This window comes from Dendrobates tinctorius, unplaced genomic scaffold, assembly GCF_039654945.1.
Source record: "Dendrobates tinctorius isolate UK_male_01 unplaced genomic scaffold, ASM3965494v1 ptg000023l, whole genome shotgun sequence".
Taxonomy (NCBI): Eukaryota; Metazoa; Chordata; class Amphibia; order Anura; family Dendrobatidae; genus Dendrobates; species Dendrobates tinctorius.
The window spans coordinates 11,479,404-11,507,346 of NW_027361691.1; the positions used below are offsets into that span (position 1 = coordinate 11,479,404).

General features: G+C 42.2%; 1 protein-coding gene across 5 annotated transcripts in view; it reads right to left on the minus strand.

Moving 5' to 3' along the window:
• The window catches only part of NOX4 (NADPH oxidase 4), a 372,675-nt gene that overhangs the window by 82,524 nt on the left and 262,208 nt on the right, over positions 1-27,943 (minus strand). For all 5 annotated transcript variants that reach the window (XM_073569264.1, XM_073569267.1, XM_073569265.1 and 2 more), the window contains one exon: positions 13,621-13,699. In XM_073569264.1, coding sequence (XP_073425365.1) covers positions 13,621-13,699 — 79 coding nt within the window. The remainder of the gene's footprint in view (positions 1-13,620; positions 13,700-27,943) is intronic.

Below are 27,943 nucleotides of genomic sequence, written 5' to 3' on the forward strand. Positions count from 1 at the left end.
CCCTTTTACTGTTGGTCTGCCTGCTCCGTGGTGACATACATCTCTCCTGCACGTTATTACACATTCATCCATCCTTCCTCCCTCCATCCCATATATTAATGTGTATACACAGCCTGCTCGTGTTATCCATCCTGTGCGCTGTGTGAAACCACATTTTCTATATTTTTTCTAGTTTCATCATTTTCTTTTGTTTGTGCCTGATAAATGCAGAACACTTGGGCTACGACACCCAGTAAAAAAAAAAATTCTGAGTGAAATGTTTAAAACAGTTGCAGCTGTATTTAATTAAAGCCCAATCTTCCCCATAATAATACATTTCCAACATGGGCTTGTTCTCATGACATGAACGCAGCTGTCATCAAATGGATGGTTTTTTTTTTTCTTTCTTTCCCTTCTCCCCTTTTAGATGCAGCTGCAGTCAGTTTTGGAATTAAGAGAAGGAACCTTGTCAGTGACTAAGTGCCTGAATATCAAATACTTCCTCTTGTCTCTGCTCTTTATTCCTTACCATCCCCCCCGGGCTCGATGTCTACAGTTTGAGCTGCCGCTATGTTTCTTTTATTCTATTTTTATTGGAATTTAAGAGGGAAAGGAAAGTTTTCATGCTTTGGCTTATGTGATACAATGCAACGCTGTTCATCTTGTATGGATTACAGAAAAGTATTTAAAGGGGTTGTCCGCTTTATGGAGGAAAATGTTCAATTTCTATGCAGTGCCTCCACAGGGGAAGTGAAGAATTACATGGTGACCATTGCATTGAATATGTTGGGTCCTCCACAGCGAGAATTGATTGGCGAGAATTGGAACCTACATCTGTCGTACTCTCATTTCCTAAATGTCCCAGATGGGACCAGACCTTTTAGAAAAGTTTCAAGTACTTTAGACGTAGTTTAGTTGCTGTGAAACATTTGTCTTGCAACTTCCTGGCCATTCTTTGTGGATTTAGATCCTCACTAGACCATAAGAAGTATGGATAAACTGGATTAAAGTAGTCACAAATATATATGTTTTAACACATAAAACACCAAGACACAATAAAAGACACAAAATTACATTGGCGCATGAACCAGAAAAAAAGACCTATACAAAATGGATACATGGCAAAAACTCCATAGAAAAGTAGAAATAATGCACAAGAAATACAATGAAAAGTAACAGACACATAATCAGAGAGGAGTGCCAAGAAGAAGCAATTAATGCTCTGAAAGTAAAGGGATAATGTGGATATATGGTATGGTAGCATAATATATCAGTGGCTCATTCTCCAAACACACTTGATGCGTGTTTCGCAACTGCTTTGTCAAGGGGTGCAAATGATGCAAATAGTTTAAATTACTGATAGAGGTAAGGGTTAATTACAGCCATGTTGAGGATCACCCTTAGGTAGAAATGCTCTAGTGTTCCTAAAAAGTTCCAGTAATAGTCAACATAAGAAACAGCCACAGTCCCCCCATAAACATCAGCAACATGACCCCATGCAGGTCAGTCCTAGTACTCCATTAAGTGAAAGCACAGTGTGGGATGAAATGAAGCAAGTGGTAAAAGTGACAACATTGGTAAAGGGGTTATCCAGGACTAAGATATTGATCTCCTATCCTTACAATAAAGGGATAATGTGGATATATGGTATGGTAGCATAATATATCAGTGGCTCATTCTCCAAACACACTTGATGCGTGTTTCGCAACTGCTTTGTCAAGGGGTGCAAATGATGCAAATATTTTAAATTACTGATAGAGGTAAGGGTTAATTACAGCCATGTTGGAGATCACCCTTAGGTAGAAATGCTCTAGTGTTCCTAAAAAGTTCCAGTAATAGTCAACATAAGAAACAGCCACAGTCCCCCCATAAACATCAGCAACATGACCCCATGCAGGTCAGTCCTAGTACTCCATTAAGTGAAAGCACAGTGTGGGATGAAATAAAGCAGGTGGTAAAAGTGACAAAATTGGTAAAGGGGTTATCCAGGACTAAGATATTGATCTCCTATCCTTACAATAAACCTTTTATGGTCCGATATATGGCTACCCTATAACTCCGCTCACTCCTGCCTGAAGTGTACAGTAAATTTAGACATAACCATCTGAAACCAAATTGCCCATCTTGCCAGCGAGTCAACCTACATCATTTTTCTAGGGCTATTTTTGCCAGATGTGGTTCATTTTACATTATTTGTATTATGTACCATACATACGACTCTTCTCATCCACCACGTGAAGAGTCCTGGCGTAAAGCATCATCTCTGGGCATATGGTATATATGCAAATTGCAGCTAAACTTCTAAAATACATTCCTCCAGGGAACGATAAAAATAGTCTAAGTAAGATTAAGAAGAAAACTGTCCAAGTAGCATGTTACTAAGCAACTTGGTATAAATTACACCGATTCCTCCTACACTTGTCAATATGGCTCATTCCCAACGTTCCGTCATTACATAGGGCGGCACGGTGGCTCAGTGGATAGCACTGCAGCCTTGCAGCGCTGGGGTCCTGGGTTCGAATCCCACCAAGGACAACATCTGCAAGGAGTTTGTATGTTCTCCCCGTGTTTGCGTGGGTTTCCTCCGGGCACTCCGGTTTCCTCCCACATTCTAAAGACATACTAATAGGGAATTTAGATTGTGAGCCCCATCGGGGACAGTGATGATGATGTGTGCAAAATGTAAAGCGCTGCGGAATATGTTAGCGCTATATAAAAATAAAGATTATTATTATATTATTATTATTATTACATATAGCGCCGTAACAGTGTGCAGTATTAAGGGATTATGGTTAAAGAGACGTTTCAGTCAAGACGGGCACAATAAACACAAATCAGGACGGACAAGACTTCGGCATTCTTAGAGTTTACCAACATTGGCCCAAATTTGGTAAGGAGGTTCTCCTTGACTTGGACAATCAGCGCTTGTTACAAGAGTCTATTGACCGTAATCCGATCACAATGTCCCTGCTTGTTGGGACCCCCCCTTCGATTATCTGCAATGTTACTTGATATTAAGGCCAAATCCCCAAGTCATGGATTTCCCTGGGGCTACACGGATACAATGACATGTATCAAGCAACAGCACTTCTCTTAAAAGTCTTGCACCCAAAAAAAAAAAATACAAGTCCTGTGCGGCCTTTATTGAAGTCTATGTCAAGCATGACTTGACAATTTCTACAGTGCAGCGAGGGCAAATGTAAAGATATTGACACCTTTGGAGGATTTTTTTTTTTTCCATTTTTTACATAAATGCATGTATTTTAAACTAAAAAAAATATGTTTTGCAATTAGATTTCATTAAAAATGTTCCACCCTTTGGTTTTTAAGGCTAATTGTTACTTGCGCATCCTTGGCGGCAGAATGAGCTCCTTCTGATGGGGAGTTTTACTGTGCTCCTCCCAGCTCATTGGTGAACACAAACCACATCAAAGGAGAACTAAACTTTGATGCGGTCATAAATTAGCACAGAAGAGTTTAGCTAACAATCTTAGTCGCCTTTACTTGCTGTGCAGATCAAAAAGGACAAAAATACAATCTTTGCAAAGTCAACTTCAAAGTATCACAAATAAGTAGAGTTTAGAGGGATAGAACCTAGTGAAAAAACCCTACAAAATAAGGACGCTGTTCTCCTCGAGATCTAGAAAGTGCACATACATGATCAATATGTTTATTCTTTGTTGTAGCCAATGCAAGGTCCCTTAGCTTACCGAATGGTGGTAGATATCACATTTGGAAAGAGACCAAATGGAGAGGTGCTAGTTCAATTGTGAAGGTCTACAAGAGATAAGAAAAAAAACTTCTAAAGATCAAGGGTCCTGATGAGGAGCTTCAGAAGGTGCACAATGCACACACATGATCTTTTCCTGGATGCAGCCACTGCAAGTCACCATAGCTTTCAGAATGGTGGTACTTATCCTATAATATAGGGGCTTTAAAACCAATTGAAGAAGAGATCACATACTCTTGATGTGGTGAAGGTGCACATGGGGGGCTATTGTTCTGTCATAAGACACCTTAGCTTTCAAAACAGTGGTGGTTAGGACATTAAATGAACAACACACCACTCATGATTCTGCAGTCATACAGGGGCTCAAAAGTTAAGGCGGACAATGTTTACCCCAAAAGCAGGCTGAATTATTAATCATGATTAGCTATTGGACAGCCAAAGGCCCATATACTGTTCCTGCCCAGGAGCCCTCTTCTGTCTGTGTCTGCATCTGATTCAGAGGGAGACCCAAATGAAAAGGAGGAACCAATGTTTCATCTGTGTCTGTTGCAGTCCACTCTGTTTCTGCTTTGGCTGCTGGGCAGCGCTGTGCCTTTGTTGCTGGCACCACATGACAGTGACAGTCCTTTTTTATTACTGCAAATTTTGGTGCTGCTAAACCAAAGAACTATGGGGTTAATTCCATTTTTTTTTTCCATTACTCCTTCCTAAGAGCCATGGGCCCGGCTGTTTGCTACTTAAATCCATGAACCTGTGACTTCCACTGCCAGTCAACACGTTCAGCTTACCTGGTCTATAGCACTATTCCTTGCTTCTGTTGTGGGTTTTCTGATTGCTCCTGTTTTCCTGACATTAGTTGTATTTATAATTTTGTCCCTGACATTACATCTTGGATCTAACCCAGCATGATGACTTTTCTTGCTGCCGGTGGGTGTTATTTGACTCTGTGGCCCTGCCCAGAGGTCCCTGTGTAAGTCCACATACAGTAACTGTACCGGGGTCAATGGGTAAAGGCCAGGGCAAGTCCTGGTATTTGATAAAAGGAGTAGCTTTTGCTAAGCCTTTCCTTGGAAGCCCTTTTAACAGCTGCCAGTCTTCCACGAACAGTACAACTGTGACACCCATTCTCCTCATGTAGGACCCAAAAGGCACATGTGAGACTATTCTTTCATCTCCTTGATGAATCACTGCCAACCACGTTAGCTTCCAGATTGGTGATGATTATGCCATTTAGAGGTTGACTAAATGTTACTGCAGACTTGTGAATCTTTACATTGCATGCATGTGAAAATTGCAGACTTGTAGTTTTAGACTGGACAAATCCTTTAAGGTTCTCCCAAAAAGTTCTACAGGAGTTACAAAAATAACACAGCTTGAAAGTGAAGATGTATGGTCATTCAGATTCTTTCTATATGCAGTCTCACTAGGGTATGTGCAGACAGCTTCTTTGTCAAAAATGAGTTTTCTAGTGGAACCCACTTCAGGGAATATTTCTATTTTGGGGAGTTTTTGGAGGTTATTTTTATTCCTGCCGTGTTTCCTTTTTTTTGTCCACCAGGCATTTTTCAAAATCAGTAGCAGAAAAAAAAAAGACTCAAAAGAGAATACAATGAATATGAAGAGTTTTTTTAAGCTTTTTTAGGTTTTTTTTTCAGGCATTACACAGAGCTCCTCAGAGAACTCTGTGCGCACATAACCTTAGCTTGGAAGGAGTCCAAAAGTAGAGGTCTCCATTGATCTAGAAAAATAGTTGCATCAAAGTGGTGGTCTAGGAGATGGGACTTAAACTACCACTGGGAAACCCTTTCCTAGGTCTCTTTTTCCATTTAACATGAATATTTAAATTGCCTTTATTTAAGAAGTCATTTCCATTAATTCCTATAATGACATTCCGAGGTGGTTAAAGAAGGAACCAAATGTCTTCCAGTGTCCTTGAATGAATACTGTAATACCCAGTGACAAGTCAAATTCTTCACGGGTCTGGAGCCTGAGGGTAGTTTAGTGGGCTGAGCGATACAGATAGATTACAAAAATCACTTCCCATATTTCACATAAATCTGAACTGTTAGAATCCGTCACAACTGTTTCTCGGTGGATCTAGGTCATTAGGGAACAAGACAAGCTTGTAGACAAACTAAAATTAAAAAAGAAATCTTACTATTCCCATTGTAATGGAAATTTTTTCATGGCATGCATGAATCTAATGTAAGGTAATGAAGTGAAACACGGAAGCTTGATTCATCTATTTCAGCAGAAATAGCTGTGTAGCACTGGCCAATTTAAACATTTAAAAAGGGCTATACAGGAAGAGAAAAATGTGGCCACTTACATCCAGAAACAGCACAACACCTGTCCATTTTTCACGCCTGGTGTCGCAGCTTTCTACCATTGAAGCAAATTATGCTAGGAGGCAATGCCAAATATTACCTATGAACAGGTGAGGCACCATTTCAACAGAAAAACCATCCATAGTTTTTCGATACCATAAACTCCTTTAGATCAGCCATAAACCCCTTTTACTCACTGCTCGCTTGAAGGGAAGTACTTACATCGGTCTGCCCTTGTGGCTAACCCTACACTACTGCACTCCCAGTTCAAAGGCTTCAACGTTGCTAATACTTAATTTTTTTCTAAAATGTTACCCTTGAAAATTGAATTTGTCTGCATAATTAGATCTCTTTTTAGATACTACAACTTTTCAATGCAAGCCCCGTTGACACACACCCTGTTCCTTATTTTAATTATTTAATGGCTTTTGGCCCAAACTCGAGCCATGGTGATTTAAGGGAAGAACAATCGGTAGGAAGATCAATCTTGTGCAAGTCTAGATAGGTCCACAGTTATCTTGATAATATCACGTCATCAGGTTCTCCAGTGATTGCTCTCTTTGTATGGTGTGTCCAAAGTAGACCAGTGTGTCCAAAGTAGACAATTCGTAGCTTTGTGATTCTTGGTGACATGTCTGGCTTGATTTGTTCCAAAATTTATTTGTTTGTTCTTCTTGTCATTCATGGTACGAGCCTTATCTTTGTCACCAGAGAAATGTTCCTCGACTTGAAGACCTTGTCCAAAGTCTTCCTTGTTGACTTGCCCATAGCTTCCTGCACCTTGGAAAAGTGAATCTAGATATCAAGGCTTGGTGATGTGGAGAAGAAAATATTAGGGAAGTGCTGACTTGGATACCCAAGAGATTTGCCAACTGTTTTTCATGGAGCCACATAGATGATCTAGGTTATTAGTAAGTACCCCATTGTTGACCCGCTGGCTTCCAACACATAGAAACTTCATTTTCAGCCAATCTTATTTTTAAGTCTAGTTCCCCAACAGGCAGTGGGAAATCTACAGTCAAAATTGTGGCAACTCATTATTTTGCCAAGATCACTTTTCAGCGTATGCTGATTACACTACAGGTATTCCTACAATTAAGATCATCAAATGGCAAGATTACAACAAAAGTTATAAAGCTGGAAGAGGAAAATATACAATTTTCCATTGACTACACTGACATCAGAAAGGTGAAGTGAGTTCATTGGCTGTGAACTTGCAGGACCTGTCTGACGGCACCGCGAGCAGGAGAACTTTCTCACGCTCGTTGTAACGCCGCTGTGTTTGTACTCTGTTTACTCAGCGTTACTCTGCATATCTCTGCTTTATCCCTTCACTCCTTTCCCTCTAATGAGCTGGAATGCTGTTGTCAGTTACCTGTATGGATGCTGCTCAGTTCCCAGCTCCGCTGCGTAGCCATACATGCATGAGTGTCTCCGCTGCACTGCATGACCACCTGCATGTCCGATCCCTGGCTGCCACTGTGGAAGATACCCGCGGGTTGCAAGGTCCTCTGCAGTTGTGCATGACTTATCACGTGTGTTCAAGTTTGCAGCCGCTGCCAGGTGTCTTTTGCTATGCTGATTTGTTTCTGGCTGTGCTTAGGGTGCACGTGGCCACACCTTCCCTGCTTTTATGAAGAATGGGTGTGTGCTTGAATTGCTGCTCCCAGCCTATCGCTGTGGTGCAGCTGCTATATAAAGTTCCCCTGCCCTGTGGGGCGTTGCCAGAGATTCGCATTACATTTCTGAGTCTTTCTGTGTGTGTTTGGTGTTCAGAACCTGTTCTGCTTGCCTGCAGTTCTAAGAGAGCTGATGCCTGTTTTCCACCTGCTCTGGGGGCAGAGTACCCAGATCCGTTTCTGTTCAGTCTGTTATCAGCTCTGGGATAGCTGATGTCTGACTTCCTGGACTTGTCCTGTTTCTGCGTTTGTACCAAAGTCCTAGTCCTGATTCCTGCGGTGTCATGTTCCTGAAGTCCAAGTCCTTATTCCTTCTGTGTTATATTCCTGAAGTCCTAGTCCTGATTCCCACTGTGTTATGTTCCTGAAGTCCTAGTCCTGATTTCTGCTGTGTTATGTTCCTGAAGTCTTTCTGTGTCTTGAACCCTGTACCCAGTGACTGTGACTCTTTCCTAACTGACTTTCTGTGATCTAACCTGGGTTCAACTTGGAAGGAGCAGTCTGGTGTGTCTGCTGAGTTTCTGCTACTCTGTGCTCAGCTTCTTATTCGGTGCAATCCCTGGCCGGCTCTAGTCTAGCCCGGCAGTGCTTGCACCAGACCGCTTGAGTTCCTTTTTAGGTCGCTGCCAGATGTCCGGAGCCTGACGACCGTGGCCTCTTGTCCGGAGCCTGATGACCAAGGCCAGATGTCTGGTGTCTGATAACCGCTCCCAGATGTCCGGTGCCTGACATCCTCCACCAGATGTCCGGATCCTATCCTTTGCTGCCTGATGCCCGGAGCCTGCCGATTGCTGCCAGATGTCTGGAGCCTGATGACTGCGGCCTCATGTCCAGAGCCTGATGTCCGCAGCCTGATGTTCAGAGACTGTCGATTGCTGCCAGATGTCCAGAGTCCGATGCCAGTCTTCTGATGTTCTATCTGAGATCCGAGTCCTGATGTCCTACCTGAGACCTGATTTCCTGTCCGCCTTGTGCCCTGATGTCCTGCCTGAGACTTGATGTCCTGAATGAGTCTTGATGTCCTGATGTCCTGCCTGAGTCCAGATGTCTGTCCGTGTTCCGATGTCCCATCCGTGTTCCGATGTCCAGTTTGTGTTCTGATGTCCAGCCTGTGTCCAGATGTCCAGTCTGTGGTCCAATTTGTGATCTTGAGTCAGTCCAGCTCGTGTTCCTGGATGGATTCCTCCTCTGTGGTTCCCGTGAGTCTCCAGCTGTTCCCCGGTGACGTCCCCACCAGTGAGCCCTGGACCTGTCCAGCATATGCAAGGTGCTGTAGTGCCAACGTTCCTGGACCTGTGCTATCCGTGTCTTGCTTATGTTCTGATGTCCTGCCGGTTCCCTGAGGTCTTACCCGTGATGGCTCCTGTCATTGTTAGATGTTCTCCTGCTGTGCCTGTGCTACGTCTGAGGCCTGAGAGAGAGACCATCCTAGTATGCTCGTGCCAGATAACCCTGGACTGCATCAACCAGCGATGACCCTAGCCATCATCTGAAGTCTGCCTGAGGTCGGAGTTAGGGATGGGCGAATCTACTCGTTAGGACTCGTTACTCTGCGAGTAGTAGGGGACTTGCAGGAGTCGGTACTCTGCGAGTTTCCAAGCGATTACTCGCACAGTAACGAGTCCAATGCAAATCAATGGCAATCCTAGTTTTTTTCAGAGTTTAATACAAGCAATCCTAGTTTCTTAGCGATTTTGTGTCCCGCTGTCAGCAGCGAGTCTTAGCGAGTCTAGGACTCCTATATACTGTATTCGGGACTCGCAGAATACAGAATATGTTAATTTTCAGAGACAGCCTAGTTTGTTAGGTGAGAAAACTGTGAAGAGCACTACTATGATTGGCTGCTGTCCATCGTGATGCCTATGTCATGTATCACAGGCAAGGCTGTATATAAACCCTGCCCCCGCCATTTTGGGCACATTCCTGTGACGATCTGAGCTAGTGCAGGGCGAGTTGGAGACATAGAGCAGATCTAGGGACTGTTAGTCAGTGTAGGACCTCAAGATTCCTCACATATAACACAAAAGTTCTTTTCAGAACTACCAGGACGGAGGAGTACTGTAGAGGACTGTAGGCAGGGAGAAAGGCAGGAGCAGCCTTACAGTGCATACAGCACCATCCTCAGAGCTTAGCTTACTCACTCAGCTTCCATCAGAGCTGAAATCAGAAGCATAGCTGAGCAAATTTTCTTTTTTTTTTCCACCAGATATTATTGGGGTCATATTTACCCCTGCAGTGTTATTGTTTCTGTGGCAGACCAGTGCGTTGCTGCTATCTATCCCACCAGCTAATAGCACGCACGCTGCCTGCTTGTGTGCACTAAACAATTTTTTCAGGGAGAGTGCGTTGCTTCTCTGCTAAGTTACAGCACGCACTTCACCCCAGAGCGGTGACGCAGACAGCACCACAGTCCACCTAGGTGACTGCCTTTGCGCACTAAACAATTTTTTCAGGGAGAGTGCAGGGCTTCTCTGCTACCAGCTAATAGCACGCACGTTACCTTCCTGCTGTGCCAATACGCATCACTAGCCTTGATTGTCCTCCTATTACAGTCCCCTGTAGTTATCCCCTTTGCACTGTGCATCCCCTGAGACTACAGCACGGGTCACATCACATCCCCCAGTGAAGCAGACCCCGGCCCGGTGCTGGGTACCACGGTTTCAGTGCGTCACAGACGCCAATGGTGACACAAGAAATCTCACTCTCTCCTAATCCAAAAAAGGGTACAGTAAAAGAAAATAGAAGAAATGACATCACATAACTCTTACCCATGTTTGCCTGCCCATCTTCTCCAGCGTGATCAAATGACGGGAACATACTTCTGGCGATGGACCTCCAAGCCATATTTCGCTGTCTTTCATCACCATAGCCAGGGTGGGTGGGCTGCCACAGCTGGGGCCACTCTTCAACCAGGCCGATCAGCCTCTCTGTATCACGTCTGCTACACATCTTTGGTGGGCCTGTGTGTGCAGATCAGATCTGCCTGTGTGTGCAGAATATCAGATCAGCCTGTGCAGTAAATCGGTTAGCACAGGCGACTTCCTGTTTAGCTTCTAGCGTGATGTAGAAACGATTTTCTGTGCTTTAGGGATGAATTCTAAATCGCTAAGCTAGGGGCCACTTGCGAGAGTAAAGAGTAAAAAAAAATGGCAGCACCGGAATCGCTGCAATACTCGCATTCCCATTCATTAACATTGGACTCGCTAGACTTGCAACGAATAGCGAGTTTCCGAGTCGGACTCGTTAGAGTCTAGCGATTCCGAGTATTTCAGGATTCGCCCATCCCTAGTCGGAGTCTGATGTTCTCATACTGTGCCTGTGCCTCTCCTGTGGGCTGAGAGAGAGGTCCTCCTAGGATGCCCGTGCCCGACGTCCCTGGACTACGTCAACCCGTGATGACCTCTTGCTATCATCAGAAGCTAGTTCGAGGTCAGTGTCTGATGGTTCTCCTGCTATGCCTATGCCACTCCTGAGGCCTAAGTGTGAAGTCCTCTTAGGATGCCCGAGCCAGATGACCCTGGACTGTGCCAACCCGTGATGACCTCTTGCTTCGCCTGTCAACCTGTCGCCTGTGAGATGTGTTTCCTTCGTGATGTACGTAATCCAGAACCTGGTGATTTATGTCTTTTGCTTTATTTAAGTAAACTTTATGTTTCTTCATACCTGAAGTTGTGCGGTGTCTTTTAAGTTCTGCATATGGCCATCTTGTCCACTAGCTCATCGGCCACAGACCCCGGTCGCTACCCTTCCCTAGTTCGGGTAGGCCCGGGTTCCCCTCTGTGGTCCAGTGGGTCCACATTCCACCATCACCTGACGCAAACCCCGTCATCGTTATGGTTCGACGATATGGGTGCATTGACTGGTAAGCCACGCTGCGTCCGCGTTTGTAACACTCATGGTGCCATCAGATAGGTAATAGGAGTTCACAGAGAGACATAGAGCACATGGTGCTCAGTTTCTCTGCAGGATGACAGGCTGCATGGTCGCATCATGCAGTCATGCAGCCTGTCATCTAGATGTAGCAGAGCTAAACCCATCGTGGGATACATGGATTAGCAGCATCTCTGTGGAAAAGTGAGGAATATTGTTGTTTGTTTTTTTAATTCTTTTGCAGACGATGAGGGCATCGGGGGAATGGGCGAGGTCATAAGTATGGTTTAATTAAGATTATTAAAGGAGTCTGTGTCATTCTTTCAATTAAAGGCTTTTTTTCTGGGTGTCTGTGTTTTCATACAATGTGACTATGGTGTTAGTAATGGGGCGTCTTATTGACAACTCTCCATTACTAACTCGGGGCTTGATGTCACTTGACAATACAAAGGTTATATCAACCCCCTCAACTATCAACCCACTTGCCACCGCCACAGGGCAAGTGGGAAGAGCAGAATTGGCGCATCTTAGAGATGCACCTTTTCTGGGTCGGCTGAGAGCTGATATTTTTAGCCTGGGGGCAGTATCCATGGCCCCTTCCTAGGCTGTTAGTATGAGCCCACAGTTGTCTGCATAGCCTTTGCTGGTTGATAATTATAGGGGGACCTTACATCATTTTTTTAGGGTCCCACATTTTAATAGCCAATAAAAGGCTAAGTATACAGTTGTAAGCTGATATTATTAGCCTGGGAGGCTCCGTGGGTATTACCCCCTTCCCAGGCTATAAACATCGCCCTCCAGCCATCAGCTTTCCCTCTGCTGGTTGCGAAAATTGCGCAGAAGCCCAAGCCATTTTTTTCAGAAAAATAACCTTCTTATTAATTAAATACATGTCCAGTAATTTGCACGCACACTACTAATTGTATTTGCCACTGTCATCTATATATCTACCTATTCTATTTGTATTTACTGTATGTAATCCATCTCGCCTATCCTGTCAGCTCCTGCAGTGATTTTACAGAACACGGCAGATGAATTGCCGGCTTTTCTTCTATCTATATATGCAATATAAATACATATATATATGTGAGTGTCACTGACATCTATATATCTATGTATTCTATATGTATATATCTATTCTATCTATTCTATTATAACCTGTCAGTGTGATTTTACTGTATAAGGCACATGAATTGCCAGATTTTCAAAGGACACCGGTGGGTAAAAATCGGACAGCACTCGCATAGTCCGAGAATTGTGTGATTTTTTGTCGCACCCATAGGCTTGCGTTGGCGAGTCTCGGCCATGTCTCAGTGGCAATCGCAGCATGCTGTGTTTTTACACGTGCGCTGAATACGCCAGAGAAAATAAACGCTGACGTGAGCTGCTCCATAGATTAACACTGGTCCAAGTGTTATGCGATTTTTTTCTAGCATAGCACTCAGCCGTATTCTATGGTAATGTGACGCCGGCCTTAGTATGATTGCTCAGCATCAGCACCAGTATTGATACTAGAGGACTCTGATTAGTGGCCTTCAGCAACTCGAGTGATGTCATGACATTGCAGCGAAATGCACAACATGGTATAATGTGGGGACTAGTCAGTGCTAAAGGCGTAAAAGACCCAAAGAGATCTGTGAAGAAGATTTAAGACTGTGAAGACCACACGGACACTGAGAGGACCAGGAGAGGAGCTGCGTGGAGAAGGTAAGAGCCGGGGAAAGGTAAATACATTTTTTTTTATTTTTTAATTTTAACAACTACCCAGAGGATGGGAATGATATTGAACCCCAACTGTACTCACTTCCATGATAATCCACTGCACTACCAGACACAACCTGTAGACATGTGTGGCACTGTTTCAGGAAAACAGCAGCTATGTAATTGCGAATATGCGCAACCACTAAAACTGTGTCACTGAAGCCCAGCAGAATTATCATTTTAGTCTTAGACCAGAATGGGAATAAAACATTATCATCAACTTACCCAACTTTACGTTTAAAATTCATAATAATCTACTGCTGGATCTACTTACTTTGGGTTTTTCATATGCTGAAAAATTGGAATTATTTCCGTTCCTTGGTCACACTGTATCAATAAACTACGTAATCTCTCTGTCAAGCAAGAAATAAAATGAAAACATTACTATACAAGTAATTCAAAGATGATGAAACAAGCATTTATGATATGTCATTCATGAGCTTTATCGGGTGTTATCACACAACTCATAAATATTCCTTCAGTTATCAAAGTCATTTTAATGGCTGTAATCAAAGAGAAACTTGTAAATAAGTAATGAAAGAATAAAGTTATATTAAAACCAAGCACACCATTGTTTTTCTTGTGAAATTCTCAATAAGTTTGATGTGTCACATGACCCCTATTCCCATTGACAAAAATAAAGTTGAATCCAAAAAAGGCCGACTTCAAAATGGCCACCATGGTCACCACCCATCTTGAAAAGTTTTCCCCCTCCCATATACTCATGTGCCACAAACAAGAAGTTAATATCACCAACCATTCACATTTTATTTAGGTGTATCCATATAAATGGCCCACCCTATACTATAATACTTCCCATACGTACAAGAATATAACTACTATAATACTGCTCCTATGCACAAGAATATAACTACTATAATACTGCCCCCTATGTACAAGAATATAACTACTATAATACTGCTCCTATGTACAAGAATATAGCTACTATAATACTGCCCCTATGTACAAGAATATAACTACTATAATACTGCTATGTATAAGAATATAACTACTATAATACTGCCTCTATGTAAAAGAATATAACTACTATAATACTGCTATGTATAAGAATATAACTACTATAATACTGCCTCTATGTACAAGAATATAACTACTATAATACTGCTATGTATAAGAATATAACTACTATAATACTGCCTCTATGTAAAAGAATATAACTACTATAATACTGCCCCTATGTACAAGAATATAGCTACTATAATACTGCCCCTATGTACAAGAATATAACTACTATAATACTGCTATGTATAAGAATATAACTACTATAATACTGCCTCTATGTACAAGAATATAACTACTATAATACTGCTATGTATAAGAATATAACTACTATAATACTGCTCCTATGTACAAGAATATAGCTACTATAATACTGCCCCTATGTACAAGAATATAACTACTATAATACTGCTATGTATAAGAATATAACTACTATAATACTGCCTCTATGTAAAAGAATATAACTACTATAATACTTCCCCTATGTTCAACAATATAACTACTATAATACTGCCCCTATGTACAAGAATATAACTACTATAATACTGCCCCTATGTACAAGAACGTAACTAGTATAATACTGCCCCCTATGTACAAGAATATAACTACTATAATACTGCCCCTATATACAAGAATATAACTACTATAATACTGCCCCTATGTACAAAAATATAACTACTATAACTACTATAACACTGCTCCCTATATACAAGAATATAACTATTATAATACTGCCTCTATATACAAGAGTTTTAACTAACTATAATACTGCTCCTATGTACAAGAATATAACTACTATAATACTGCTCCTATGTACAAGAATATAACTACTATAATACTGCCCCTATGTACAAGAATATAACTACTATAATACTGCTCCTATGTACAAGAATATAACTACTATAATACTGCCTCCTATGTACAAGAATATAACTACTATAATACTGCCCTCTATGTACAAGAATATAACTACTATAATACTGCCCTCTATGTACAAGAATATAACTACTATAATACTGCCCTCTATGTACAAGAATATAACTACTATAATACTGCCCTCTATGTACAAGAATATAACTACTATAATACTGCCCCTATGTACAAGAATATAACTACTAAAGTACTGCCCCTATATACAAGAATATAACTACTATAATACTGCTCCTATGTACAAGAATATAACTACTATAATACTGTCCCCTATGTACAAGAATATAACTACTATATTACTGCCCCATGTGCAAGAATAAAACTACTATAATACTGCTCCTATGTACAAGAATATAACTACTATAATACTGCCCCTATGTACAAGAATATAACTACTATAATACTGTCCCCTATGTACAAGAATATAACTACTATAATACTGCCCCTATGTATAAGAATATAACTACTATAATACTGCCCCAAATGTACAAGAATATAACTACTATAATACTGCTCCTATGTACAAGAATATAACTACTATAATACTGCCCCTATGTACAAGAATATAACTATTATAATACTGCCCCTATGTACAAGAATATAACTACTATAATACTGTCCCTATTGTGGCAGGGCTAAGGGTCGTGTAATCGATGGGCGATATGTGCCTCATAAATGGCTTGTCTCTATAATGTAAAGCCTACCAGATATTATTATTGTTGTTGTTTGAAGGACCTGTGGTGAGGTCACAGTCAGGTGACCAGTCAGCTGCTGGGTTCGTGGGTGTGGCTACAGCCTTATAATGTGGCCTGCTCCTGAACCAGGGAGTTGTGTGTGGGGAGGACTAAGCCTCCCATGTGTGCTGAGACTCCTGCTCTGAGTCTACAACCAAGGACATTTTGTGTTATTTTGCCTGAGCTAAAGGCTACTTTTGGTGTTACGCTGCCTTGTGCGTTTATGACGTGAATAAACCGCAAGCACTGTTGAAGAACCTGTCTCATATTTGTCTCCCGCTGCACCTAAGCGAGTCAAGTCCCCACACTATGTACAAGAATATAACTACTATAATACTGCCCCTATGTACAAGAATGTAACTACTATAATACTGTTCCTATGTACAAGAATATAGCTACTATAATACTGCTCCTATGTACAAGAATACAACTACTATAATACTGCTCCTATGTACAAGAATATAGCTACTATAATACTGTCCCTATGTACAAGAATATAACTACTATAATACTGCTCCTATGTACAAGAATATAACTACTATAATACTGCTCCTATGTACAAGAATATAACTACTATAATACTGCTCCTATGTACAAGAATATAACTACTATAATACTGCTCCTATGTACAAGAATATAACTACTATAATACTGTCCCTATGTACAAGAATATAACCACTATAATACTGCTCCTATGTACAAGAATATAACTACTATAATACTGTCCCTATGTACAAGAATATAACTACTATAATACTGCTCCTATGTACAAGAATATAACTACTATAATACTGCTCCTATGTACAAGAATATAACTACTATAATACTGCTCCTATGTACAAGAATATAACTACTATAATACTGCTCCTATGTACAAGAATATAACTACTATAATACTGCTCCTATGTACAAGAATATAACTACTATAATACTGCTCCTATGTACAAGAATATAACTACTATAATACTGTCCCTATGTACAAGAATATAACTACTATAATACTGCGCCTATGTACAAGAATATAACTACTATAATACTGCTCCTATGTACAAGAATATAACCACTATAATACTGCTCCTATGTACAAGAATATAACTACTATAATACTGTCCCTATGTACAAGAATATAACTACTATAATACTGCGCCTATGTACAAGAATATAACTACTATAATACTGCTCCTATGTACAAGAATATAACTACTATAATACTGCTCCTATGTACAAGAATATAACCACTATAATACTGCTCCTATGTACAAGAATATAACTACTATAATACTGCGCCTATGTACAAGAATATAACTACTATAATACTGCTCCTATGTACAAGAATATAACTACTATAATACTGCTCCTATGTACAAGAATATAACTACTATAATACTGTCCCTATGTACAAGAATATAACTACTATAATACTGCTCCTATGTACAAGAATATAACTACTATAAGGCTGGGTTCACACGTGGCGTTTTTTTCGCGTTTCCGCGGCTGTTTTAACCGCGCGATTTTGCCGCGAAAATGCGAAAAATAAGCATCCCATGCATTCCTATGGGATTCCGCAATGCTGTGCTAATGCTGCGGTTTTTACCGCGGCGGAATCGCTTCGCGGTAAAAACCGCAGCATGCTCATTAATTTGCGGAACCGCGGCGATCCCGCACCCATAGGAATGCATTGTTCCGCTTACCTCCCGCATGTGGCTGTTCTCACCATGCGGAAAGTAAGCAGAACATTTGCGGATTGTACCCACGGTCCGGAGGAGAGGAGACTGTCCTCCGGGCTGTGGGTACCATATCCCTGTAAAAAAAAGAATTTAAAAATAAAAAATATTGTTATTCTCACCCTCCGGCGTCCCGCGCAGTCTTTCCGCTTCTCTTCACGCTCCCGTTCCCAGTAGTCCTTTGCGAAAATGCCCGCGATGGCGTCCGATCTCGCGGGATCGCGAAGTCTCGCGGTCATTCGCGCAACGTCATCGCGAATGACCGCGAAACGTCGCGATCCCGCGAGAACTGACGTCATCGCGGGCATTTTCGCAAAGGACTACTGGGAACGGATGCGCGGGACGTCGGAGGGTAAGAATAACACTATTTTTTATTTTTTTTTACATTTTATCTTTTACTACTGATACTGCATAGGCAGCCTCAGTAGTAAAAAGATGGTCACACTTGTCAAACACTGTTTGACGAGTGTGACCAACCTGTCAATCAGTTCTCCAAGCGATGCTACAGATCGCTTGGAGAACGCTAGCATTTTGCTAGCTAATTACGCTTGCAAAATGCTAGTTTTTCCGTGGGAAAATCGCGGGAATTTAAAATGCGATTTTCCCGCGGACTGGAATTCCGGAATTCTCGCGGTAATTTCCGCGAGAGTTCCGGTACGTGTGCACTTAGCCTAATACTGCTCCTATGTACAAGAATATAACTACTATAATACTGCTCCTATGTACAAGAATATAACTACTATAATACTGTCCCTATGTACAAGAATATAACTACTATAATACTGCTCCTATGTACAAGAATATAACTACTATAATACTGCCCCTATGTACAAGAATATAACTACTATAATACTGCTCCTATGTACAAGAATATAACTACTATAATACTGCTCCTATGTACAAGAATATAACTACTATAATACTGCTCCTATGTACAAGAATATAACTACTATAATACTGCTCCTATGTACAAGAATATAACTACTATAATACTGTCCCTATGTACAAGAATATAACTACTATAATACTGCTCCTATGTACAAGAATATAACTACTATAATACTGCTCCTATGTACAAGAATATAACTACTATAGTACTGTCCCTATGTACAAGAATATAACTACTATAATACTGCCCCTATGTACAAGAATATAACTACTATAATACTGCTCCTATGTACAAGAATATAACTACTATAATACTGCTCCTATGTACAAGAATATAACTACTATAATACTGCTCCTATGTACAAGAATATAACTACTATAATACTGCTCCTATGTGCAAGAACATAACTACTATAATACTGCTCCTATGTACAAGAATATAACTACTATAATACTGCTCCTATGTGCAAGAATATAACTACTATAATACTGCCCCCTATGTACAAGAATATAACTACTATAATACTGCCCTTATGTACAAGAATATAACTACTATAATACTGCCCCTATGTACAAAAATATAACTACTATAATACTGCCCCTATGTACAAGAATATAACTACTATAATACTGCCCCTATGTACAAGAATATAACTACTATAATACTACCTCCTATGTACAAGAATATAACTACTATAATACTGCTCCTATGTACAAGAATACAACTACTATAATACTGCTCCTATGTACAAGAATATAACTACTATAAGGCTGGGTTCACACGTGGCGTTTTTTTCGCGTTTCCGCGGCTGTTTTAACCGCGCGATTTTGCTGCGAAAACGCGAAAAATAAGCATCCCATGCATTCCTATGGGATTCCGCAATGCTGTGCTAATGCTGCGGTTTTTACCGTGGCGGAATCGTTTCGCGGTAAAAACCGCAGCATGCTCATTAATTTGCGGAACCGCGGCGATCCCGCACCCATAGGAATGCATTGTTCCGCTTACCTCCCGCATGTGGCTGTTCTCACCATGCGGAAAGTAAGCAGAACATTTGCGGATTGTACCCACGGTCCGGAGGAGAGGAGACTGTCCTCCGGGCTTTGGGTACCATATCCCTGTAAAAAAAAGAATTTAAAAATAAAAAATATTGTTATTCTCACCCTCCGGCGTCCCGCGCAGTCTTTCCGCTTCTCTTCACGCTCCCGTTCCCAGTAGTCCTTTGCGAAAATGCCCGCGATGGCGTCCGATCTCACGGGATCGCGAAGTCTCGCGGTCATTCGCGCAACGTCATCGCGAATGACCGCGAGACGTCGCGATCCCGCGAGAACTGACGTCATCGCGGGCATTTTCGCAAAGGACTACTGGGAACGGATGCGCGGGACGTCGGAGGGTAAGAATAACACTATTTTTTATTTTTTTTTACATTTTATCTTTTACTACTGATGCTGCATAGGCAGCCTCAGTAGTAAAAAGATGGTCACACTTGTCAAACACTGTTTGACGAGTGTGACCAACCTGTCAATCAGTTCTCCAAGCGATGCTACAGATCGCTTGGAGAACGCTAGCATTTTGCTAGCTAATTACGCTTGCAAAATGCTAGTTTTTCCGTGGGAAAATCGCGGGAATTTAAAATGCGATTTTCCCGCGGACTGGAATTCCGGAATTCTCGCGGTAATTTCCGCGAGAGTTCCGGTACGTGTGCACTTAGCCTAATACTGCTCCTATGTACAAGAATATAACTACTATAATACTGCTCCTATGTACAAGAATATAACTACTATAATACTGTCCCTATGTACAAGAATATAACTACTATAATACTGCTCCTATGTACAAGAATATAACTACTATAATACTGCCCCTATGTACAAGAATATAACTACTATAATACTGCTCCTATGTACAAGAATATAACTACTATAATACTGCTCCTATGTACAAGAATATAACTACTATAATACTGCTCCTATGTGCAAGAATATAACTACTATAATACTGCCCCCTATGTACAAGAATATAACTACTATAATACTGCCCTTATGTACAAGAATATAACTACTATAATACTGCCCCTATGTACAAAAATATAACTACTATAATACTGCCCCTATGTACAAGAATATAACTACTATAATACTGCCCCTATGTACAAGAATATAACTACTATAATACTGCCCCTATGTACAAGAATGTAACTAATACAATACTGCCCCTATGTACAAGAATATAACTACTATAATACTACCCCTATGTACAAGAATATAACTACTATAATACTGCTCCTATGTACAAGAATATAACTACTATAATACTGTCCCCTATGTACCTGAATATAACTACTATAATACTGCTCCTATGTACAAGAATATAACTACTATAATACTGCTCCTATGTGCAAGAATATAATTACTATAATACTGCCCCCTATGTACAAGAATATAACTACTATAATACTGCCATTATGTACAAGAATATAACTACTATAATACTGCCCCTATGTACAAGACTATAGCTACTATAATACTGTCCCTATGTACAAGAATATAACTACTATAATACTGCTCCTATGTACAAGAATACAACTACTATAATACTGTTCCTATGTACAAGAATATAACTACTATAATACTGCTCCTATGTACAAGAATATAACTACTATAATACTGCTCCTATGTACAAGAATATAACTACTATAATACTGTCCCTATGTACAAGAATATAACTACTATAATACTGCTCCTATGTACAAGAATATAACTACTATAATACTGCTCCTATATACAAGAATATAACTACTATAATACTGCCCCTATGTACAAGAATATAACTACTATAATACTGCTCCTATGTACAAGAATATAACTACTATAATACTGCTCCTATGTGCAAGAATATAACTACTATAATACTGCTCCTATGTGCAAGAATATAACTACTATAATACTGCTCCTATGTACAAGAATATAACTACTATAATACTGCTCCTATGTGCAAGAATATAACTACTATAATTCTGCCCCCTATGTACAAGAATATAACTACTATAATACTGCCCTTATGTACAAGAATATAACTACTATAATACTGCCCCTATGTACAAAAATATAACTACTATAATACTGCCCCTATGTACAAGAATATAACTACTATAATACTGCCCCTATGTACAAGAATATAACTACTATAATACTGCCCCTATGTACAAGAATGTAACTACTACAATACTGCCCCTATGTACAAGAATATAACTACTATAATACTACCCCTATGTACAAGAATATAACTACTATAATACTGCTCCTATGTACAAGAATATAGCTACTATAATACTGTCCCCTATGTACAAGAATATAACTACTATAATACTGCCCCTATGTACAAGAATATAACTACTATAATACTGCCCCTATGTACAAGAATATAACTACTATAATGATCTTTTTATTTAAAAACTGGCAACCATATATTACAAAAATGCTACATTAAAATCTCAAAGCAATAAATAGTAAAGGAGATAAATATTGTGTTACATCACTTAAACAATAGCATTAGCAAACATTGACAAATCCTGATACATGGATGTTTCTCCAGTTCGCATTCCCTGGGTTCCCCTTTATATCCTTCTTATATACGGCCTTGAGACTTTCTAAGATCTTGTACCTGACAGTATCACAGGACAGGACTTCCTTATTGATGAGCAGGCAGCACCGCGCACACCACAGATGGTAGATGGTCACCACATTTATTATATACAGAGAGCTTCTGTCATACGCCCTGAGCTTAGGTTGGAAGTCTCCGTATAGCAGCTGACCATACGACTTTACCACCAGGTGCGGTAAATTTAGGGACAAGGACACAGACTCCCATACCTGCATACTGAAAGGGCACTCTAACAGCAGATGGTCCATCGTCTCCAGTATATGGGGGCACTCTTCTCTGGGACAGGATCTGTCTGATACATTCCTGCACTTTAGATTATCTCTAACGCACATCTTACCATGGAGTGCCAGCCACGCTACGTCTCTCATATGAGGGGGAACTCTGGGATCTAGCACGTTTTTTACAGCCCATTTTACATCCAGACTCGGAGCGCCCCTCAGTTGTACCTGGACACTGAAGTGAGATGACAGGACATTCTTATACAGCTCCTTCCTACTAAGCTGCTTGACGTCATCATACAAGATCCTCCATCTGACGACCTTACTTATTATGTGGACACCATACCAAGAAACATTATTCTTTAGTCGTCCTGAGATTCTCTTGATGGGGTCCCCTACCGACCACACAGACACAAACTGCTGGATCTGGCTCTTAAACAAACAAGACCATGGCACCTTCTCTGAATTCTTACAAAACGAAAAATTCTTCATGAGAAACAAAAGATTAAAGAAGAGCTCCAGACAAGGCATGGCGAGACCACCATCCTTATGAGAGAGATAAACAATGTTTCTCCTGACCACATTCACCCTGTTGCCCCACAAGAAGTGAAAGAAGACATTGGTAAGTCTGGGGAGCAACATATCTGGCAGCAGGAACACCACACTGATATAGAGGAACAGTGGGAGCAGGAAGGTCTTCAGCAGGCGGATCTTCTCCAGATATGTCAGCTTCCAGTGTCTCCAGCTCTGCACCTTCCGCTCACACACCACCATCTTCTCCTCCCAGTTCACCTTCCCATCATCTACAGCACCAAACACAACTCCCAAAATCTTTATCTGATCCTGAACTGTTCTGAAGGGCACAGAGAAGACATCACGGTCACTCCCCAGCCACAACGCCTCACTCTTCTCCATGTTCACAGAAGAGTTAGATACTTGGGAGAAGGCTGTGATCTCCTGCTGTAGAGCCGCACAGTCACCTCTAGAAGACACCACAACCGACACATCATCCGCATAGGCACAGAACTTTACCTCCTCTACCATACTTTGGAGGTGACACCTCAGCCCTGTAAAATCTCTATGATCCTGTAGTTTTCTGAGGAAAGGATCCAGACTGAAGACATACAACAATGGGCTGAGAGGACAGCCCTGCCTCACCCCTGACATGATCGCAAAGGGCTCAACCAAGTGACCATTAATCAGCGGCAGGCTTATAGCTTCCTCATACAGAAATCGCAGCCACTGCACAAACCGCATCAGGAGGCCATACTGTAACAACACCTGATACAGGTAATCATGATGGACTCTATCAAAGGCTTTACTCTGGTTTAAGCCCACAATATACGCCCCCACATGGTGCTGCTTCATGTACGTCACGGCTTCTCTCACCAACAACAATGAGTCCTCTATCGTCCGACCCTTCACACCACACGTCTGGTTGGCAATGATGAGCTCAACCGCCACCTCACTCAGCATATAATACAAGATCTTGGCCAGAATTTTATAATCCGTGTTCAGCAGAGACAATGGACGCCAGTTCTTTATATCTTTTAGATTTCCTTTTTTTGCCAAAAGGACCAGAACAGATTTATACTGGGACGGTAGAAGCTTCCCTACAGAGAGGCAATCATTATAGACCTGCACCAGGTCTGGAGCTAATAAGTCCCTGAACTCTCTATAAAACTCGCTGGTCAGGCCGTCCAGCCCCGGGCTCTTGTTGGCCTTTAAGGAGTCAATGCTCTTCTTCACCTCCTCCTCAGTTATGGGACCGGCCATACTATCTGCCTGTGTGGGGTCTAATCTTGGTAGGGACACCCCCTTCAGATAGGCATTAATGGCTTCCCTATCAACATTAGCCCCTTTATAGAGATCTCTATAATAATCAGCAATGATCTTGTGGACTTTCTCCGGCTCTGACTGCTCCACCCCATTCTCATCCAACAAACCAGTGATTAGCTTCTTACTGACCCTGTTTTTACAGGCAATGAAAGGATCTGGGTTATGAACGCCCCAATTATCAAACTGTCCCTCCGCCTTGAGAGACTTGAGGCGATCATACTGCAGCTCCCTCATTCGCTGTTTTATATGGCTGACGATCCGTCCATCCACCTCCTCACCACCATTCATCCTGCTATATAGCCGACTCAGTTGCAGTCTCAGGGCAGAGTATCTCATATAATCCATATTACTATGTCTCCTGGCTGCTCGTATAATAAACTGCTTGATGTCACTTTTCATGGTCTCCCACCACTCAGCTGTGTCGTCACACATACATTGGGTGGTCCTACGATCGTTATAGAAGGTGGTGAAGGCCTCTCTGAACCGTGGATCTTGGATCACGGAGCTATTCACCTTCCAGTACCCCTTTCCACAGACCACAGCTTGGGCCAGATCCAGCGTCATGCTCACCATGCAATGGTCAGAGAACTCCAGAGGGCTGATCCTGTACTGAGAGCATCTCGCCTCTCTCTTTATATACACCCGGTCTATTCTGCTGGCATTACCACCCTTATGGTATGTGTATGTCTTACTGGTATGGTGGGAACCATAGGGGTCTACTAGGTGGGCCTGTTGGACTATATTATTAAGAAACGTCTCATCATATCTCAGTTTCTTGTGACTACTGGATCTATCCACATTACAAGACACATTATTAAAATCCCCACACAATATAAACACTTTAGAGGTAAAGCAATATGGCTTCATATGGTCAAACAGTTCCCTCTGCTCTTTTCTTGTCTGCGGAGCGTAAATGTTTATTGCTCTATAATGGATGGAGTCCAGTACAAAGTCCAGCATCAGACAGTGGCCTGGACAGATCTCCAGGACTCTGTCCACCTGGACATCCATGGTATTAAAGAGGATTGCCACACCGTCATTCCTCTCCAGCCCGAAGGACCAGAATGATGGACCTAGTCTCCAGTCTCTCTTGGCTGCATACACATGGGCATTACATTTCAGATACGTCTCCTGTAAGAAGAAGACGTCAGATCTCTCATCAGACAATTGCTGGTAGATTGCCTGCCGCCGGCTACCAGTCCTCACACTGTTCACATTAATAGAGCTTAGTCTCAGCCGCATCCTGATCACTTAAACTTTCTGGTCTTCTTTCTCCTTCCACTGCTGTCACCTGCAGTGCCCCATCTCTTTGTGGACACGGGAGAGTCAGGATCCACCTCATCAGAGTCATTTTCTATGATATATGAAGAACCTTGCTCCATTTGTGCCTCTTCTTCGTCTTCTTCTCCCAGTACATTGTAACGTCCTGGACTTATCACCAGCACTGGAGGCTCAGAGGTTTTCTGGACTGTTGTGATTTTCCTGGAGGAATCCACAAAGGCTTTTTTCCTTTTTATGGTCACAAAACCTTCGTCATCCACACTGGACACTGCGGACAATTTATCTACTTCTACAGATGTACTGGGCAGAAGCTTGGATGGTTTGGTGACAGGTTTTCTAGACACCTTAGTGACTAGTATTTTAGATCTTAATTCAGTGGCTGAACATTGCTTAGATCTCACTCTACTGGCTGATGGTGGCTTAGCTCTGGCTGGTGGTACTTTAGGTGTTTCTTCAGTGGCTGGTGGTCCTAATAGTGCAGCATCCATCGATATTATATCAGACTCTGGAGCAGGCTCGCTGTTACTGTGACTTATCTCCTCATCAGTGCCGGCTTCTTGGACAACATCTGCACCTCTTGTGATTTCTTTTCCCATAATTTCCAAGGAGGTCAGGTCATTATATTTATTATGCTCTGCATGAGGGCAATCACGAAACGTATGCCCGGGTCCTGAGCACAGGTTACAGATGACGGTTCCTGTGCATTTGTCCTTTGCATGCCCGAACTGTCCACACAATGAGCACGTGATACGAGAGCAGTTCATGGCGAGGTGCCTGCCCCCACATCTATGGCACAGACGTGGCTGACCCGGGTATTAGCATATCCCCCTCTCTGAGCCCAGGTAGAAGGAGTGCGGCAGATGTCTGGTTACACCATTCTCCTGTAGTAGCTGGATTTTCACAGAATATCCTCCATTCCATATTTGCTCCTCATCATAGATCTTCTGGGGATGACTTCTCACCATGCACTGCCGGCTCAACCAGTGCTGCAGATCCGCCAGAGCCACCACCTCAGACTGGAACAGGACAGTGGCCGTTATTTCCTGTGGCTTAGACAGCTGGATACAATGGAGATGATCCCAGATCTCATCATCTCTAGTGTCATTATAGATGTTCCAGAACATATCCAGATCACACTGAAGCTTAAAGCTGATGTCATAGATCCTGCTGGATGGAACATGGATCAGTGCGTAGACCTCAGATGCCTTAAACCTCATAAAGTCTTTCAGAAGAACTTTTCCAATATAAATTCTGGATGGGATGTTCTCCTCTGGTCCCGTGTACTTTATCCTGACTGCATTCCTCCTCTGAGGTGGAGGGTTCACTAGTCTTGTTACATTGGAGAACAGTCTCCTGAACTGATGTTGGTCAGCAGGAGGATCAGTGCTGGAGCTCTCCCCAGCCGCAGGTGGAGCAGTGCCGGAGCTCTCCCCAGCCGCAGGAGGATCAGTGCTGGAGCTCTCCCCAGCCGCAAGAGGATCAGCGCCGGAGCCCTCCCCAGCCGCAGGTGGAGCAGTGCTGGAGCTCTCCCCAGCCGCAGGTGGACCAGTGCTGGAGCTCTCCCCAGCCGCAGGAGGATCAGCGCCGGAGCCCTCCCCAACTGCAGGTGGAGCAGCGCCGGAGCTCTCCCCAGCCGCAGGTGGAGCAGCGCCGGAGCTCTCCCCAGCCGCAGGTGGAGCAGCGCCGGAGCTCTCCCCAGCCGCAGGTGGAGCAGCGCCGGAGCTCTCCCCAGCCGCAGGTGGAGCAGTGCCGGAACTCTCAACAGCCCCATGATCACTGACACGTGTTTGTGCTGAAAAAATGCCCAGATCCACTACTGATTGTTGAACAATGTGATCTTCATTCATTGACATGGAGGGTTCAGAGTCCATTACCACTGACGGTTCAGAGTCCATTATTATTGCAGTGTGGTCTCCATTCACTGACATGGAGGGTTCAGAGTCCATTATAATGTTTGTATCTGTTGCAGACATACATTCACTAGCACCAGTGAGCGGGGTCTCACTCACAGCACCAAGTGGAGTCTCACTCACAGCACTGAGCAGGGTCTCGCACACAGTGACAGTACAGGGGACACTTACTTCATCACTTACAGGAGCTGAGCTCCCTTCATTGCTGTACACAGAGTCCACTGCACTGCGGTTAACCCCTTGGTTGCTGACACACTTTCCTCTGCAGCGCTCCCAGCATTGTCACCACCCCCGGGTTAGCCCCCCCTTAGTGAGAATTTGGGTAAAAAATTATTACATTCGTTAGATCTTTGTTAGATCCGGTTTGATCAACCAAAACTAACGTTAGATCA